The sequence below is a fragment of the Phaethon aethereus genome (genome assembly GCF_964289735.1).
Source record: "Phaethon aethereus genome assembly, chromosome: 23".
Taxonomy (NCBI): domain Eukaryota; kingdom Metazoa; phylum Chordata; class Aves; order Phaethontiformes; family Phaethontidae; genus Phaethon; species Phaethon aethereus.
The window spans coordinates 6,081,898-6,098,515 of NC_138599.1; the positions used below are offsets into that span (position 1 = coordinate 6,081,898).

A 16,618-nucleotide genomic window follows, 5' to 3' on the forward strand; every position below is an offset into this window, starting at 1 on the left:
CAGAGAGCTTTGTGTCGCAAACAAGACGCTTATCACAGAACCGCAAACTCCAAGAGCAAAAGTCTTTACAAACCAATCCAGCAGGGGTGGCACTGGAAAAATGTTATATATATCTAAGAACTGGAAAGAAAATTTGAAATAAGTAGGCTGAACACGGACTTTAATAGCTTGGGAAAAAATCCCCATGACCCTAAGTGTAGAGGAGATACAGGGAAATAGGATGTGGAAAGAAGTTGCTATGCCTAATCTCTCTTTTCAGTCAGATAATGGGTTTTCTAGACAAAGGAAAGGCAGTACACCAGTAATTTGTACGGACTGTGTAATTCTGTACAGGGAACCGAGAAGTTCACTGCCGAAAGTGGGTTTTGTGTAAGAGGGTACAGAGGCAGCTAGAGATCAAAGGAAAACGTGTTGAGAGGGAGGCGAGTGGGCTCAAGGAAGTTTGTTAACAGCGTTGTTCAGGATCCAGACTGAGACTAATTTTATAGAAGTCTTTAATTAAAACCCTGGGCAGAAAAAGTGGAGTTGAGCCATCAAAGTTTGCTGATGACAAAAAGCTGAGTCAGATTGCCATTACCGAAACAGATTGTACAACCTGCAGGAAAACCAGGAGATGGAGGACAGGAACAGAGGAATGAGACAGGGAGGAGCAAACCCTGAGTGTGGCAACCGGTGAATGACTAACCAAGGTTTCTGGCTACCAAAATCAGGTGGCCCATAGTAAAAAAAAAGCGAGCCTAACTCCAAAATGCGCCAGAGAAGGTGTTTGTGCTGCAGAGAGCACTGCTGCGAGCCCTTCTCGCTAGCAACGTGTATCGTTTTCATCACCTATGTGCAAGAAAGATAAATTCAGCCTGGAACAGAAGCAGCAAAAGGATACCAGAGTGATCAGGGGGAAGGAGCTTATCTCATGAGTCAAGCCTCCAAGAGCCTAGCAGGATGAAGGCTGCGTGGAGATATGATCCCCAGCTATAAATACCCAGGAGAGAAGCAGCAGAGAGGGAGAAGAACTGTTTGCGCTAGTGGGCAACGCTAGTGAGAAAAAAAAAAATCGTACAGTCAAATAGGACATACGTAAGCGCAGACAGAAACTTTCATGAAGGACTGCCCCAGGAGTTCGCTTCTGAAACAGCTTTCCGAGAGCAGGAACCCCCCCCTTGATTTGTTTTTAAGCAGAGACAGATATATTGATGATTTTTTTTTTCATAATAAAATAAAAAATTCTGAACACATGCAATTGCAACAAGCCGGTCTTCGTAGCCCAGACAGCCCCTGCTAATCCCCCCCGTTATCTCCTGCCATCGCAGGGGACCCCGTCTCGAGAAAGCAGCCCCCAGCACTAACAGCCGAGAACCTTGTCGCACGGGGAAAAGGGGAATATTTGTATTACATTTCACAAGCATCCTTTTCCCGGTCCGTTGTTATTGTAACTACGCCGAATTTAATCAAACTAAGCTGTTAGGAAGAACAAGCAGGAAATGAAACCGATAAAAATAGGATCCTCCTAAGAGGACAGGACGGCTCGTAGAAGCACTCGGGGAGCATCACTGGCTTGGCAACGCTTCCCCTGTTTACCTGCTCCAGATTTATCGTCCAAGACTAGAGCTCAGCTTCTTTGGTGACGGCAGATCTTTAAAAAGAGCTATTAGAATGCGGTTGAAATGTAGAAAGCTTTCGGGTTTTTTTGGTTTTTGCTTTTTTTTCCCCTCCATAAGAAAAAAATATCACCCTGCCTTGGCAATCCAGTTGCTGGATTTGCAGTAAGTAACTCCTGACTTAGAACCACTGCTGCGGGAGACCGTGCGTGACACCCTCAGAGGAGCTCCATCTTCAGCGGCAGGATTATCTGCTGCTTGGAAATCGGGATGTCTCTCGGGTGTCTTAAATTAAGACTTTGAAGACTTATCTTGGCCCTCGTTCCCGGGCCCACGGGCCACGCAAACGGCACACAATCCCACTCTCTGCTACCTCGGGCTCTCCACAAACCGCTGCTTGGACAGATGGGCTCTGTACCGCGTCCGAAAGGTCAACGCGTTTGGCCTAATCCGGAGCAGGGCTGGGAGCCAGGGAGCGGAGCGTTCCTCGGGAAGGGGTTCAGAGGGACTGCTCCACGGCTGTCAAACAGCTTTGGCGAAGGGGAGGATCAAGTTCACGGGCTGTTGCTTATCCCCGGGTGGCAACGTGGCAGGAGGAGAGAGGCAGGTCCTCGGGAAGGGGAATAAGGAACTCGGATTTAGCGGGGAAATGTCTGGCTCGCGCCTCACGAATGAGTTATCCCGTCTCTCCCGGCAAGAGCTTAGAACAAACATCAAGCCACCCTCTGCTCTTTGACATCTTCATCCTACTGCTCATGGTGGGTGACTTTTCACTGCACAAATGGATCTAATTACTACCTCAGGGGTAAATATTCACTCAGGCACACAGAGAATAAGGCAGGTAACTCCCAGTCTGGGCTTCTAATCCCATTATCAGACACCTCCTCAGCATCATTATCCTAAATAACACGAAGTGAAACACGGGAAAAAATACCATTGTATTTCCAGTAATGAGAAGCATGGACAAGAGAGGAAATAATTTCTCTGAGTCATGCTCCCCACCCAAATAATAGAAATATCTCCGTGTGGAGCAGCAGATGACGTTATGGATTAGCTGCACTTAATTTTCCTCATGAAAAAGTTCCTATGTGCAGGTCCCAGCACAGAAAGCCAGCTCTCCCTACTTAGGTGGCCTGAACTCCAGGTATTTGCCGGCTTTGAGGTTTGCAGGGAGCTGATGCTGTCCATGCCCTGTTTGCAAGGGATAAGTCCTTCCGGACAGGGATGCCTCTGAAGCCCCGTGCCCCCGATCTTCCCAGGTCGATCCAGAGATGGGCACAGCCGCAAGAACAGAGGGAGCAACTGCTCTGGATGCAGAAAGCAGCTCTGAGGTGGCAGCTGGTGGCTCGGGAGCAGACTCGGGCATGTGCCGCTCCAGCTGGCAGCGCGGGTGGATCCCGGCTCCCACCTCCGGGAATCCTAGAAGGTGCAATCCCTCCGCTGCCGAAGCCCCAGGGACCTCCTGCGGGAGCAACGCTGACTGGGAAGGGGCAAATGCAGGAAGGTTTGGAAGAGGAGCCGGAATTACGCGTAATCCAAGCTTCCAGTAAGAAAAGGGAAATTCCCATCTCTCCTGGCAGGACCCGGGATGCCCAGAGCACCAAGGCTTGTACGTGCACGCCTGCGCTAAGGACAGGGATGAGTGACGGAGGGAAAGTTCCCCTCTTCTCACTGAGCTGGTGCCAATAATCTCCCGGCAGGACAGCTGCGAGCAAGAAACCCCCAGCCCGTGACCTCTTTGTGTATTTGTCACTTTAATCCACCACTTTCATCCTGTTTGTTTCTCATTTAGCTACCAGCCGTCTGGGAGAGTTTGAGTTCTCCAGAGGCACCAGGAAAGCTCCACAGAGAGCAGCCCCGTGATCTGTCTTTAAAAATAATCCTTCTCCCTGAACATTTCGCTTGCTAAGAAGTACTCGAGAGCCACAAAGACCTGCAGGGTCTCGAGGTAGAAGCCCTGCTCTTTTCATGGCAGTTTACACCCCTTTTTTCCCCACTACTTTTGCAGAGTACTGCTGTAATACCAGAATTAGGAGGTGACACCGCTGGAACAGCCACCCAAGCTGCCCAGCCGGGGCAGGAGAGGATGCTGCTGGAAGCTTTCTGCCGGCCGTTTGCTTCTTGCATAAATACCAGGACCTGACTGACTTAAAGCAGCTCTCAGACCCTCTTAAACTTAATTCACTGGCTGCGACAGCCCCTCCGACAACTTGTGGGCGTGCAGGATCTCTTCACACAGGGCTACCTCAGCCGAACGCTCCCTGGCTCATTGGGATTCATCGTAAGCACCTGCACGGCCTGGGAATTGGGTTATCACAGCTCTGGGGTAACTAAGGAAGGTTTTGCTTTAGCTTAAAGAAGAGCTGGGCTTTGGGTGTGGTGAGAACGGTGAAGCCTTAAGTGTCCAGGAACTTGCAGCGTTTGCCACCTGACGATGCTAGCTACCGTTTGGGAAAGGCATTAATGGCCCTCGTACGGGAAGCGTAAAAGGTCTGAAATATTTTACTATTGTTTTATCTGCAAGGGTTTGGTTCCTTTGGATTTATGCAAATATTAGAAGCATTTGCCCAAGGGGTAACCATTGCTTCCTCTGCTTCTGTTAGTGCTCTGGCACGCTCAGCAGCTTTCTTCCCCAGGGAATTTTGGCTTCTGAAATTTCTTTTTGATAAATTTGTTTCTCACTAATATCTGGGGGGAAAAAAACCCCACCTCCTGCCAGTTACGTGCAGGAAGGTAGTCTGTCCAGGACCAGGATGATTTCAGGAACCTCTGAGTGAGTAACTCTATTACTCTCAATTGTTTGACAAAACAAGAGCTCCAGTGTTTCCAGCAGTTAACTGACATGTCGGAACAGCCTGGAGGGGTTAACTCTCTCCATCGGCAGTACACCTCTTCCTTTTGGCACCTACGGATCCCGGCAGCGATAAGAGGCTTCCTTCCTAGCAGTGACTGCCGTGCTAAGGCGTAATTGCTCCATTGCGTTGGGACAGTACGTTCAAGGAGGTTAACAGTATGGGAAGGGACTAAAATTGGAGGGAAAGCCTAGAAATCACAGGGTATTTGGTTATGAGAAAAAACCCCAAACAATTAATCTCTTTCTGCTCGGGAAAAATATATTTAGGGTTCAAATCCCTGCACTCAAAGCCATCTTCATGAACCTTAACTCCAGGACTTCAGAGTCTAAACCTTGTATCTAGTTATGGATTCCTAAAGCACAAGACAAGCAACCAGTTGGGGTTTTTTTTGGTGGGTTTTTTGGTTGTCATTTTAACCAAATTTAAGAGAGATGAATTGCAACTACTATGTTTACAATGTGCCACTCTTTAAAAAAAAAAAAAAAAGGGAAAGCTAGTGTGCTCCAGAGATTTACACCCCCAAACCACTTATTCTTCACTTTACAGTAAAACCTGATAAACCCACCTGGCAGTACCCGACCTTGGGAGGTCTGAGAAGAGCGAGGTTCTTACAGGCTGTTCATGCCCAACTTGTAAGATTCCATGGGATCCAGGCTTCACCAAACCCGTGCCTTTGCCAAGACACGTATTTGGGCCCTAATCCTGTATTGGACCCTCAATCTAATCCAATTATTCTCTCTGTCTTAAGTTACACAACGTGAGAGGAAACTTATGGAAAACCTCTCATGCACCATCCTCGCATGTATAGTTAAACCCCAGAAAAATCTCTGTATTTAGAGAACCAGAACTTTATCTGTCAGAATTTCCCCCCCAAAAGTTGACTGTTCAACAAGACTGTTTTTCCCCCTAGTTTTCATTTTTAAAGTCGGATGATACGGTTATGCTTTTCAGCTTTGGCTTTTTCTTTCACCTCCTCCTCCTCCTCCCCTCTTTTTTCACTCATTCCTTTCTTACTGCCCTTTTCCATTTTGCTTCTGAAGAAAGACGATGGAGAGAAGGTCGGGAACTGAAAACCCACCCAAACACCAAATTTATTTGTACTGGCTTGAACTTAAACGAATACAGACTTTATTTCCTTGCAAAACAGGACAAAGGCATCCTCGCTGGGACCTGGGAGAACTTACCCTCAGCTTGCAGGATGAGCTCAGTGCTTTGCAAAATTATCTAAACAGTGGGTACAATAAAAGGTGGGTCCCAGCCAGAACTCCGGATATGAGCACTTTCCATCCCTGTAGGGGAGTTCGGATTTCGACATCGGGGCTTGTTCCTTGCTGTTAGAACTGGAAGCTGAACACCCCTGAACATCAGCAAGGTTGAACCCCAAGGGCACACGTCTCCGATCCGACTCCTCCGGTAAGTGACAAGAAGTCCTGGGACAGGAGATGTCGGTGCCTGGGTGACATAACAGTCAGTGGCATTTTCAAGAAAGAAAACTATCTTCAGGACCAGTGCAAAGGCACTCGGAAAGCCCTTTGCTGTCACTGTGGATACAGACGAAGCCTGTTTGTGCAGAATTCCTCAATACTGATGCAGGCAGCGGTACACCTTGGCCACACGTCTGAACAAGGGGGTCTAAAATGAGACTCGTAATGTTTTTTCTGTCTCGGGAGCATGTAGCACATACAACTCCCAGCCGTAAGAGCTGGGCATCACTGCAGCCCCTTCAAAGGCTAAACTCAAACAGCCAGGCTTTCTCCAGCCCAGCCTTGAAGCCTATCTCAGCTCAGCCCAAAGCAAAGGGGAAGAGTTGCTCAATTCTTTGCATTTCGGTGACAAGACCAAAAATAAGCCTAAAGGAGGAAAATCTTAAAACAAGAGGAAAAGGAGCCTACCATCAATGGCTGGGATCAGTATATTCAGTTCTACCAGAATTCGTAGATGGTTTGCTTCAGCTGCAGATGTAACACAGAACAGAAAAGAAGTATGAAAGGATTTAGCCAAGAAATAATTCAATGGTTTTACCATTTCTCCCCTGCTGTTTTCTTTCCATCCAAACACACGCATTCAGAACGTGCTTTCCATGAACATTCAAGAGATTATCAGGAAAGTCAGTGAAAGTAATTCAGTGTGAACAAGTGTCAAACAGCATTTCAAAGAGCTGATTTTGCACTTAAATAATCACATTGAAAAATAAGATGCTAAGATTGCTACTCATCCAAAAGAGGAGCAAAAACATCTTCAGTGTCTTATGGACTCATTAAAAACTAGCCCAGACAGCTAGAGTATTGCATTTTTACCCAGATTGACTCATAAGTGATTAGAATGGGATTAACAAAAAAAAAAAAACAACCCACAAAAAACCACGGGAACTGTTCCCACTGCCAAGTGGGGCTGAGTCAGAAAGAGTGATTTTTATCTGGGAAGTAGGACATGTCATTCTGTAAAGCTTATTTTACTCTTTGCTGGAAAATTACCAGCTCTGCTTTGCTTGTGATTTAGAAACATATCTTTAAAAGTTTTGAAATTTTGTATTTTCATATTTCTCCGTTCCACTGGATAGCACAGAAACACAGCACACCATTTCGATTTCAGGGCAAGAAAGTAATTTTTTTTTCCTGTTTGTACTTTTCTTTCCTCCCCGCCATGTAGATTTATCAAAATTCCTCAAATCAGACAAATCCACTGGCTGTCAAATGCAAAAAAAACCCGCAAACCCACAAAACCCCCACAAACCCCACATGCATTACCCATTTTATGGAACACATTTGCTTGGAAGAAAAGCTATATACTGAAATTTCTAAATGCTATGTTTAAAATACATGTCTGAACATTTTTTTTTTTTAATTCACTGGAAGATGTTTCCACTTTGAACTCAAAGAAGTTAAAATATCGTTCATGCCTTCCCTGATGGTCAGTTTTTATGTTTCTGGATCGAACTGCACACAAAATTTGATTTCACGAACTACTCAGGCTTCCAAATAAACCTAACAGAAACCCTCGCAGACTTTTTTTTGCGATCTAACGGTGAAACTCATTAGACAAATTATTTCCCGTAAATTGCTCTCTTCACCCTCAGCGAATACTACTGCATTTAAGACTTGTGGAAACATTTTATTTTGAGATAACAGTGCTGTTGCTACTATCCAAGAACAATAGAGGATGAGTCTAGATTTCATACACCATCTAATCTAATTCCTGTATAAACAGGCCATAGGCCTTTTTTAAATTAAATGCCATTTCAGGTCCAATAGATACGGTTGAACTAAAGCACAGTTCTGGGGGAAAAAAAAAAAAGACATCCATAGATAAAGAATGTGCAGCAACATACTATATCATAACTCCGGCCAAGTGCCAAAATCCTGCCCCACCACGCTTGCCTCTCGCTGTGCCTGTCATGAGTATGTCAAGGCTCAGGGGGAAGAACAATGGTTCAAAGACAAACAAATTTTGACACATTTTAATGGCAGAGGAAAGACTTTGTAGCTCACAGCCTGCATTTTCAACACAACAGGCAGGAGGGAAATCTTTTATCCCTTCTCGCTCTCTCTGCCATAAAAAAAGAACTAAACGGCGTCAAATGCCTGTGATTTTCAAAGTTTCTTGCAAACGAGCGTTGCCCAACTTTGGTGATTTTTTTTTTTTTTTTTTTTAGGTTTAGGTGCAAACCTGTAGATGCCTTTGCAAAGTTGATTACTGGGTATTAAGTACTCAGCAATACACAGTACACAGTGAGTGGAGCAACATCCCGCCCTGGCTTCGCTGAAGTCAGCTGGAGTTTTGCCACGATGCAGATGCCATTGCAGAGCTAACACGGAGGTGGAACCAAAGTCTTCCAAACACCACTGAGCAAGAAACTGGGGGGGGGGGGGAATAAAAAAATCCTTTCTCCCCACTCAACGCTCCTTGGATAAGTCAGTTGAGATCTACGTGTGTGAATTGTTACCACCACCCCAAAAAAGGGATACTAAGAAATCATCTTCACAGGGTCACAAAGAGCCATTTATTGGATGTCCAGAGATAACTGCAGGATGGGAGGTGACAGAAAATAGCTAGAACACCAGTGCTCTCCTCCTGACACATTCATATGCACCTAGTGACAAGGTGGCATTAACAACACCCCTCACCTACCTCAGCAAGGTGCCACTTTCTCCAAGGTATGTTAGAACAGAAAAACCTAGCCCAGAAAAATCTCTGTCTAGCATTCTGAAAGAGAAACAACAACAACTGTTTTATTTATATATTTAATTTTTAATTAAAAAATAAAGGTTATCTTAATACATCTCTTGCAGCCTTTGGGCAAAATGCACCCTTAACAAGACTTTATGAAACATGATGCACATCTATTCTTGGCACACATCTTCAACAAACGCGAACTTTCTGCAGCAACTTCTTAAATCCATCATTCTCCCCAAACCCTGAAAACATTTAAATGTTACTTAAAAAAACCCTACAAAAATTAGAAGTGGGCCCAAAGCAAAAATCCCAGATCCAAGCATCCCAAAGCTTTTGGAGCAGACTCAAATCCAAACCCTCATCTCATTCAAAGTTTTATCCTGGATCACTGCAAATTCACAGACACGGCACCCCAACAACCAAGAGAGATGGAATCTGAATGCTGACCCGGGTACGAATCTCGCTGCGGAAGCTTTGAGCTTTACACTGGGCCAAAGCAAACCTATGGGTCTGAACTCCTTCCTAAAACTGTTTAAGTTGGGCCTAACAGAAATAAGTGCTGGTCACACAATGAAAGGGGGCTCTCGGAGCTCCCCGTTTCTTAGCGGTCCTTGATCTGTGACCAGACCAAGTACTCTGTCCGTTTGCACTACTTTAAAAGGCAAGGATAGAGTCAAGCGAACACACTGAACCCTCCAACACAGTCGTATCGCTACACATTTGCCTCCCGCAGCATGAAGGGAGCCCTGGCCTTCTCCTTTACTTGCCAGGGGCTGTCTCAGGTTTCTAGTCGTGGTTTTCTCTGGAAACACGCTCAGGCCTCCGACACTATCTGTGGGAAGGCTCACGCACGCTGCCGGAGGGACGGGTCGTCACCACTCACACGGGATGTCTTTGCTCCACCATGGCCCATGATGGCTGATTCCCAAAGGCACAAAGTGACCAATCTTTAGACTTATACACAAGGCCTACATATATATATATATTTATATATATATGTACACACACACAATTACATACATATTTAAATATATATATACACATATATATATTTGGTTTTGGATTTTTCCTTTTATCTTTTTTTGCTTTTCGTTTTTCCCCTTTCCCTCCTTGCTTTCCCTCTTAACTTAATGGCGTAGTCTCCTCTGAGGAGGACTCTGGTATATGTTCTGGAGACTTCTCTGCCTCCAAAGAGACTTCTGGCTTCTCCTCTGTCAGTTTAGGCTCCTCGGGAGCTTGAGATCCCTCCAGCTCCTGACTCTGCGCCTGGCTGTTCATTTTCTCCTCTGCTTCAATTTCCTCCGAGGTGGGAATGGAGTTTTTCTTTGGACGGCCTTTGGGCTTCGTCGGAGCCTCCTGTCCACCTTTCAGTACCTGGAGCAAAGAGATGAACCATCAGGATCAATCTGAACTCCGCTGCTGTGAGACAAGCTTTAGAGAAGGACAAAACTCGGCTTTGACCTCAAAGTTAATCCATGACTTGGTCACGGATTTTTTTCAGCCTTATAGAAATGCCCTGCATTCATGGAGTGAATATCTGTATTTCATATAAATAAATAAAAGGAAATGCAAACATTACCAGCAAAGGACACTCAAAACTCTGGAGATGTCCAAGTCAGTTCCTATGGGAGGCCCAAAAGCAACCTATGCACACAGTCCTCAACGCTACAGAGAAGATTTTATGCAGAATTCAGTTCTTTTCCTGAGTGTTTGCTTTATCGAAAGCCCAAGTAAGAACAGCCATAAACCTTAGCCAGGATTTCCTCCAACTGCCTTTCCTCCAGCCTCTTTGGCATCTGAAATAGCCTCTTTTTTTTTTTTTTTTTTGAAACACCGGCATTATAATACATGAGACCTCTCTCATCTGTGTACAAGGTGGGAGTCAGCAGAACAGGTCTGTTGCTGTGTTTAATTCCCTCTCCCTTCTCACCATCACTGCAGCAACAAGACACTTCCAACCAATGATCTGTACTCAAGCTAATCCCAAATTTGTTTCAAGTGGCAGCAACTTCTGCAGCTGTCACATACATTCAAAGATATAGTCTAGAACTGCATCTCCTCTCCCAGATCAGAATACATAAACATCTCCACTGCAGAATGTCACAGCATCATGGTTCCCACCACGCTTTATCGGACAGTTGTCCTTTCTAAAAGCATTTTAACTGGAAAAGGGCCATGAAGCCGAGAAGAAGTAAAAGAGGTGAAAGGAAGATATGAACAGCAAGAATTAATGATACTAGCTCTCAAAACTGCATTGGTTTCCATGGAGCAATACAATCTTTTTTGTCTATGCACATAACCAGTCCCACAAACATTAAGATCACAGGAACGCCAAAAATGTAGAGGGAGATATTTTGGTTCTTCCCTCTGTTCTATTCTAATTTCTTTCATCCCTTTGTCTTGTATTCTTCCTACTGCCTATGGTCCCTCTAGCCCACCACATACATTGCAATATAAATTTTTTTTAAAAAGAGTATGTTTCTAAAAAAAGAGATCAAAAATAAAACAAAATTTGGTATAAATAGATACAGGGCACTGACAGCTCAGCTTCCAAATCTGCTCTTTTGAAATCAGTTTTTAAGGACCATGGAGAAATGGTATAGCGAACCACTTACCATTTTCTTCCACTTCATCCTACGGTTCTGGTACCACGTCTTCACCTGGAGCTGAGTCAGCCCCAACGACTGGGCTAAGTCAAGCCTGGGAGAGAAGACAGACATTGAAATGAGTTTACAGAGGACGAGAAGAGCTCAGATGCCAGGTGCAGCCAAACCAACGCTGTCAGAGCATACAACAGCGGGACCGCCAGAAAAGATGGCCATTTGTCTCTCTAATCTGTTACTTTGAGAAAAGGTCAGACAAAAGTGGTAAACCCCTGTGAATTTAGGATGTAGAGATAGATGCTCTGATGGAAGAAACAGGAATATTTAGGTGTTTGCAGGCTATCTGTTCTCTTGTCTTCTCTGTGACCACTGGCCAAATGAGCAAGCCCAGAAGTTTCAGAAGTTTGCCTGCCCTCTTTAAGACACAAGCCTGCTGTACTCCAAACGCTGATGCTCCACGTTTCTATATGAAGCAGGGAGCTACTGGTACACCGCATCCCTGAAAAACAGGTCTATGGTGTCTGAAGCAAACACGTAAGAACCAAGACACCCAGCATCAGTCTGCCTTTGAAAGTGCTGCTCTTTGTATTGTATTTCTTCTTCACTACCTACATAATGGGGATAATAATACTTTTCATTTCTCACAGAGTAAGTAGTACATCTACATTATTAATTTCTCATGCATTCTGCTATTATAGGCAATTTAGGCTTATAAATGAATTTATTGTTTGCGTGTTTAGCTTAAGGGTATGTGTGGCAGGCAGCCCATAATCCTGACTCATACTCCACAAGTCTCCAACCTGTGCAAGTTAATCTGAAACCATTCATTATTTCTATATTAAAACCCAGGATATGAAGCAAATGCAGCTCAGAGTAACTCTTTAGCCTTCCCCACAGGTGACAGCGCCATGCATCTGGCGGTGTTGTAATGGAGTTGCACAACGGACGGAGTTGGAAATCCTCAACAGCGCTGAGCAAGTGCCCCACAGAATCATGCAAGTCCTGCAGGTGGGACAGCTCAAACTCAGAGTCACATTCCAAGCTGTTCTGGGTTGTGTGAACTTTTTGGAAAATATTTCCCCACCTTTGGATGGGGAAACACATTTGTCAATGCCAAGTTTTTCATAATAAATTTTTGTTTCAGCTGGGCTCCTAGGGCAGTCAGACTCTCTCTTACATTTACAAACACCTACGTACCCCACACCAGCTCAGTGTGCTCAAACGCACCCTCATGCTCTTCCCCCACTTTGGATTCACTCTCAGACCTACAGGCTTGGTTTGCCTTGCTGCCTATGCCACGACATAATGTCTGTGAGATATTCCATTGACTTAAAGATACTACAACTGAGAAGCAGAATCTAGCAGAGGCATTATCCCGTTGTACTGCACTCCCTTACTACTAATAAACCAGGTGCTTCAGTTGCCCTCCAAGCGGTACAATCTTGTGTGCATGCCAAAAGCTGCGGGAGTGAATGCAGATCGCAATCCACTGCTTCATCATCGCGTTTCCAACCCTGAGTTAACAGAGGGAAACACTGCTTGACTAACTCTTGCCTTAGTGCACCTGAAACCAGTTACCACCTTTTGCCACACACATTAGCATAACCAGTATTGCCTAGAAACCTGAGGCAACAAACAGAGGGGAAGTGGTACACGGACAGGAATTGCTCATCACCCTCAAACATGTACAAAGCCAAGGAACAGTCATACCGTAAAATTAATTAACAGCCTTAAGTGCTTCATCAGCGGTGTCAACCATCTGGTTATGTGAAGCTGTGAGGAATCAGTACAGGAGTATTAGGAACTCTGAAACTGTATGAGACAGCCTGGCCATGCCCGTGAAATTCGGTCTAGCTGCGATCCTTGGCTTTGGTGACAGGCAGTATGCGCGGAGAATGCTGATCTTCAAAACCAATTTAAATATTGGGACGCTGCCATCTGCGGAGTTCAAGGTCTAGTGTATCCTTTCAAACCCTCTCCAGGTTTACAAACTTAATAGGAATTGGACAGGTCTTTCTCCTGTAATTTAAATTTGCAGAGTGGGATTCAAAGCCTTTAAAAAAGGTAAAACCTCTCCTTAGGTTAGTTTGGCACCATTTGGTGCCAAGTAGTCCCTAAGAACTTGCCTTTTCCTTCACAAAGACAAGGTACTTGCCTGTGCCTTCACAAAGACAAGGTAGCCTTCAACTCTATGCAACCCTCAGTTTTCAAGCTGATGGACAGGTCACCACCTTCTCATTGAATTGCTACCCAAGTTTGCTAGATGAAAGGTAGTTCAGCAGTCAGCTGAAGCTACAGCCAACCTCTCAGATGCCATGGAGACACAGCCGTCCACCACCAGATCCCAGGAGGGGATAGGCTCCACCTTTTCTCAAGCGTGAGGCAGGAATGGGAAAGACCTGTTGCCTCCTGCCCTGTACCTTGCCTATCTCTGAGCCTGGATGCCTGCTAGCAACATACATATATCACCACGTGGCGTTTCCATTGATATAATCTATTCGTGTCACCTTTGATCCCAGGAAAAGCAAGCCTTGAAATTGAATCTGGGCATCTGCCCATGTCCTTGGCCAATGGCAGAGCCATCTCTGTGGAGCTGGAAGGCAGCACACTACAGCCAGGGAGTGTTTGGTAAAGGAACAACTGAGCAGGACGAGGGCGGCCCTTTTGCTCATTCCTTTTCCTAGTGCAAGAGACTGACCAACCTGTCAGGGGTAGACAGATACTTCTGCTTCTGGAATTTCTTCTCCAAGCCCATCAGCTGGAGCTCCGTGAAGATGGTCCTACTCCGACGTGGCTTTTTTAACCGAGGCGCGGGCTGCTCTGCCTCTGACTCGCTGCTGGCATGGGTCTCGCTGGCAGGCGTCTCTGAGCTCGCAGTCCCTGAGGAAGGCTGGGCTGGCAGCACACGGGAGCTGGTGGCAGCCGGGACGAGGTGAGGGACCACGGAGGGCTGCCTGGTGATGACGGAGATGAGAGGATACGCCCTCAGAGAAGGGGACCCTGGCAGGGAAGGAAGCAGAGGTGGATAAAGGCAGTTCAGTGGCAATATGGTTAAGTAATGGGAGCACTGGAGAGAGCAGGGAGAGAGGAATACCCTTCCTGGCTCTGCCATTCACTTCTTAAATGACCACAAGCAAGTCAATTCCCCTCTCTGGACCTGTTCCTTCTCCCAAATTGCATGTGTTTAGCCTTCCTTGGGCTGGGAGTCTTGATGTGCGTTTCTCTAGCACAAGGAAAGGAGGGCCTGTGTTTCCAATGCATCGTTTTTTTTTTTTTAGGAGCTATTATAAAACACACCGTTGAAGTCTTCTGTCTAATTACCCCATGAGATTAAACTCAGCAAACAATGAGATCTGTCTCGATTCATGCAACTACTCTTCTCCACAGACACTAGGACAGGGTTCACTTGAGACAGTAACGTAATCTCCCTTCACAGGCGACAGACAACAGAGTTCAAGTCACAATTCATCTCATCCTCTAGTAGGTAACTGAAAGAGTCAGGTGAATCACACTTTCATCCTCCGCTGTCTCTACTGACCCCGTTGGCTATACAGGCAGATGAATACATCGGAAGCAGAGTTCTTCACCAACTCTTAACTCTACATCTTATAACAACCAGTTGGTATCAGCCCTAAAGAACAACCCAGCAGTTCTGCTCCAATCCTTTCAGGTCAGGGCCAGTCTGGGATGACAAATCTAAACATTCCCAAACACTAGATGAAGTTCTGATTCACATCAGACCTTCTGAATTTACAGCTATAGACAGATTTCTGCCTTAGCCCCAGGAAATCAAACGTTCCTTTAAAATTCAGGCAGGGAAATAGGGCCACGTCCGGGAAATGTACACTCATTGCAAGATGGCACTCTATACAACTTTGCAACCAACCTGCAACCACCCCAAGTCTTGGGCAAGTCACTTTCTTGCCCCGTACCTCAGTTTACCTCATTTGCAAAATGGAAACAATCCTCCTTACCTACCTCACTGGTGGTAAATCATGGATTAAAGTTTAATGTACATTAAGGTATTCAGAGATCTTCAGATAAATGGTATTGTGGAAAGGCACATATTACACCAGCAAGCCCGATTGTGAAACTCTTAATATGAATCACCACTAATGAAAATAACAATCTATAGACCTCAGTGAGTCTATTTCGGTGAGTAACTCATCATGGTGGAAGAAAGGAGTTGCCAGCCTGGCCTGCTGATGACCTGTATTCCTTACCCTCCTCCCCCAAGTGAAGGGTTGTGATCGTGTAAATCAGGTCCCAGGTAAGCTGCAGGGCGCAGGGCACCTCAAGGAATCGCGCAGATTGTCGATCGTCGCTTCAACCACTGCAGGTTGTGCAAAATCCAGCCACTTACAAAGCAAGTTTGGAAAACCGTTGCCATAACACTGCAAATCCCAACAAACTGGGATTTAAGCAAGACTGTGAGCACAGACTCAAATTTTGGCAGACTGGGACAAGCCTTGCTTTCTCCTCCACATCTCTGCAACACTAAAAAAGTCAAAATATTTCCATTAAATTTAAAGTATTCCACTTAAACCACTAAGGAAGTGCTTGAGAGATGAGAACCGAATTGCCAAGCCAACCTTTAGCTTATGTAAAGCATTATCTACCTTTTCCTTCTTTGGATTTTTTTTCAGCTGAGGACCATGTGGATCTACAGCATCACCAAATAACCTGGCAGAAATTCTGCCTTGATCTACAACCTCAGTGGCTGTTCAAAGATCATAAATTAGGATCGAGCACACTGTCCTTTGCTTTAAACTACTAATTCTGCCCTCACTGATATTTATGCACCCATTGACACCAGCCAGCTATACAGAAGGCAAAAGAGATCCTGCTCCCATAGTCTATATCCTCCTTGCCAGTACCCACTACAGTTAGTTCTGGCCATCGTGGGATAGCAAAAGGAATGCTGACCCACCAATGGAACAGACGACTTGCTCTGTTTCAGCCAAATTTGCCGAAAAGAATCAGAGCCTCTTCCCTTCTTGAAGGGCACCTCCAGTGCAAGAGTCCGGTGCAGGAACTCTGAAGCTACTTCCACCATAGATGCTCCTGGGTGAGTGATGAGGTGTGTTGATGGTCTGAATCTGGCAGCAGTCCTGGGACTTGGCCCTTCTGCACCACTGCTCTTCTGCATTACTGCTCTTGTTCACAGAAGCTGCAAGTGGAGAGACTTCAAGGATCCCAGTCCCAACCTGCTCTGAATAAGGAGACTGAAAACTGATGCTCTAGCTTACACGCCACAAAGGAGTGGATCCAGCCTCATTATACACCCTTATCCTGCTGTTAGGGGTCCTGGTTCAAACCTTCCCATCGGACAGCTCCTGCTCCCCTGCAGCTTCATTCGCCAAGCCTTCCCCCATAGCCTGAAACCCCATTC

At 45.6% G+C, this 16,618-nt stretch overlaps 1 protein-coding gene across 1 annotated transcript in view; it reads right to left on the reverse strand.

Moving 5' to 3' along the window:
* Positions 1-9,630: 9,630 nt before the first annotated feature.
* Positions 9,631-16,618, reverse strand: part of BARX2 (BARX homeobox 2) — a gene marked incomplete at its 5' end in the record, with an annotated part of 34,833 nt that continues 27,845 nt past the window's right edge. The window contains 3 exons of the mRNA XM_082009857.1: positions 9,631-9,997; positions 11,239-11,323; positions 13,929-14,226. Of these exons, the coding sequence (XP_081865983.1) occupies positions 9,746-9,997; positions 11,239-11,323; positions 13,929-14,226 (635 nt within the window). The 3' untranslated portion in view covers positions 9,631-9,745. The remainder of the gene's footprint in view (positions 9,998-11,238; positions 11,324-13,928; positions 14,227-16,618) is intronic.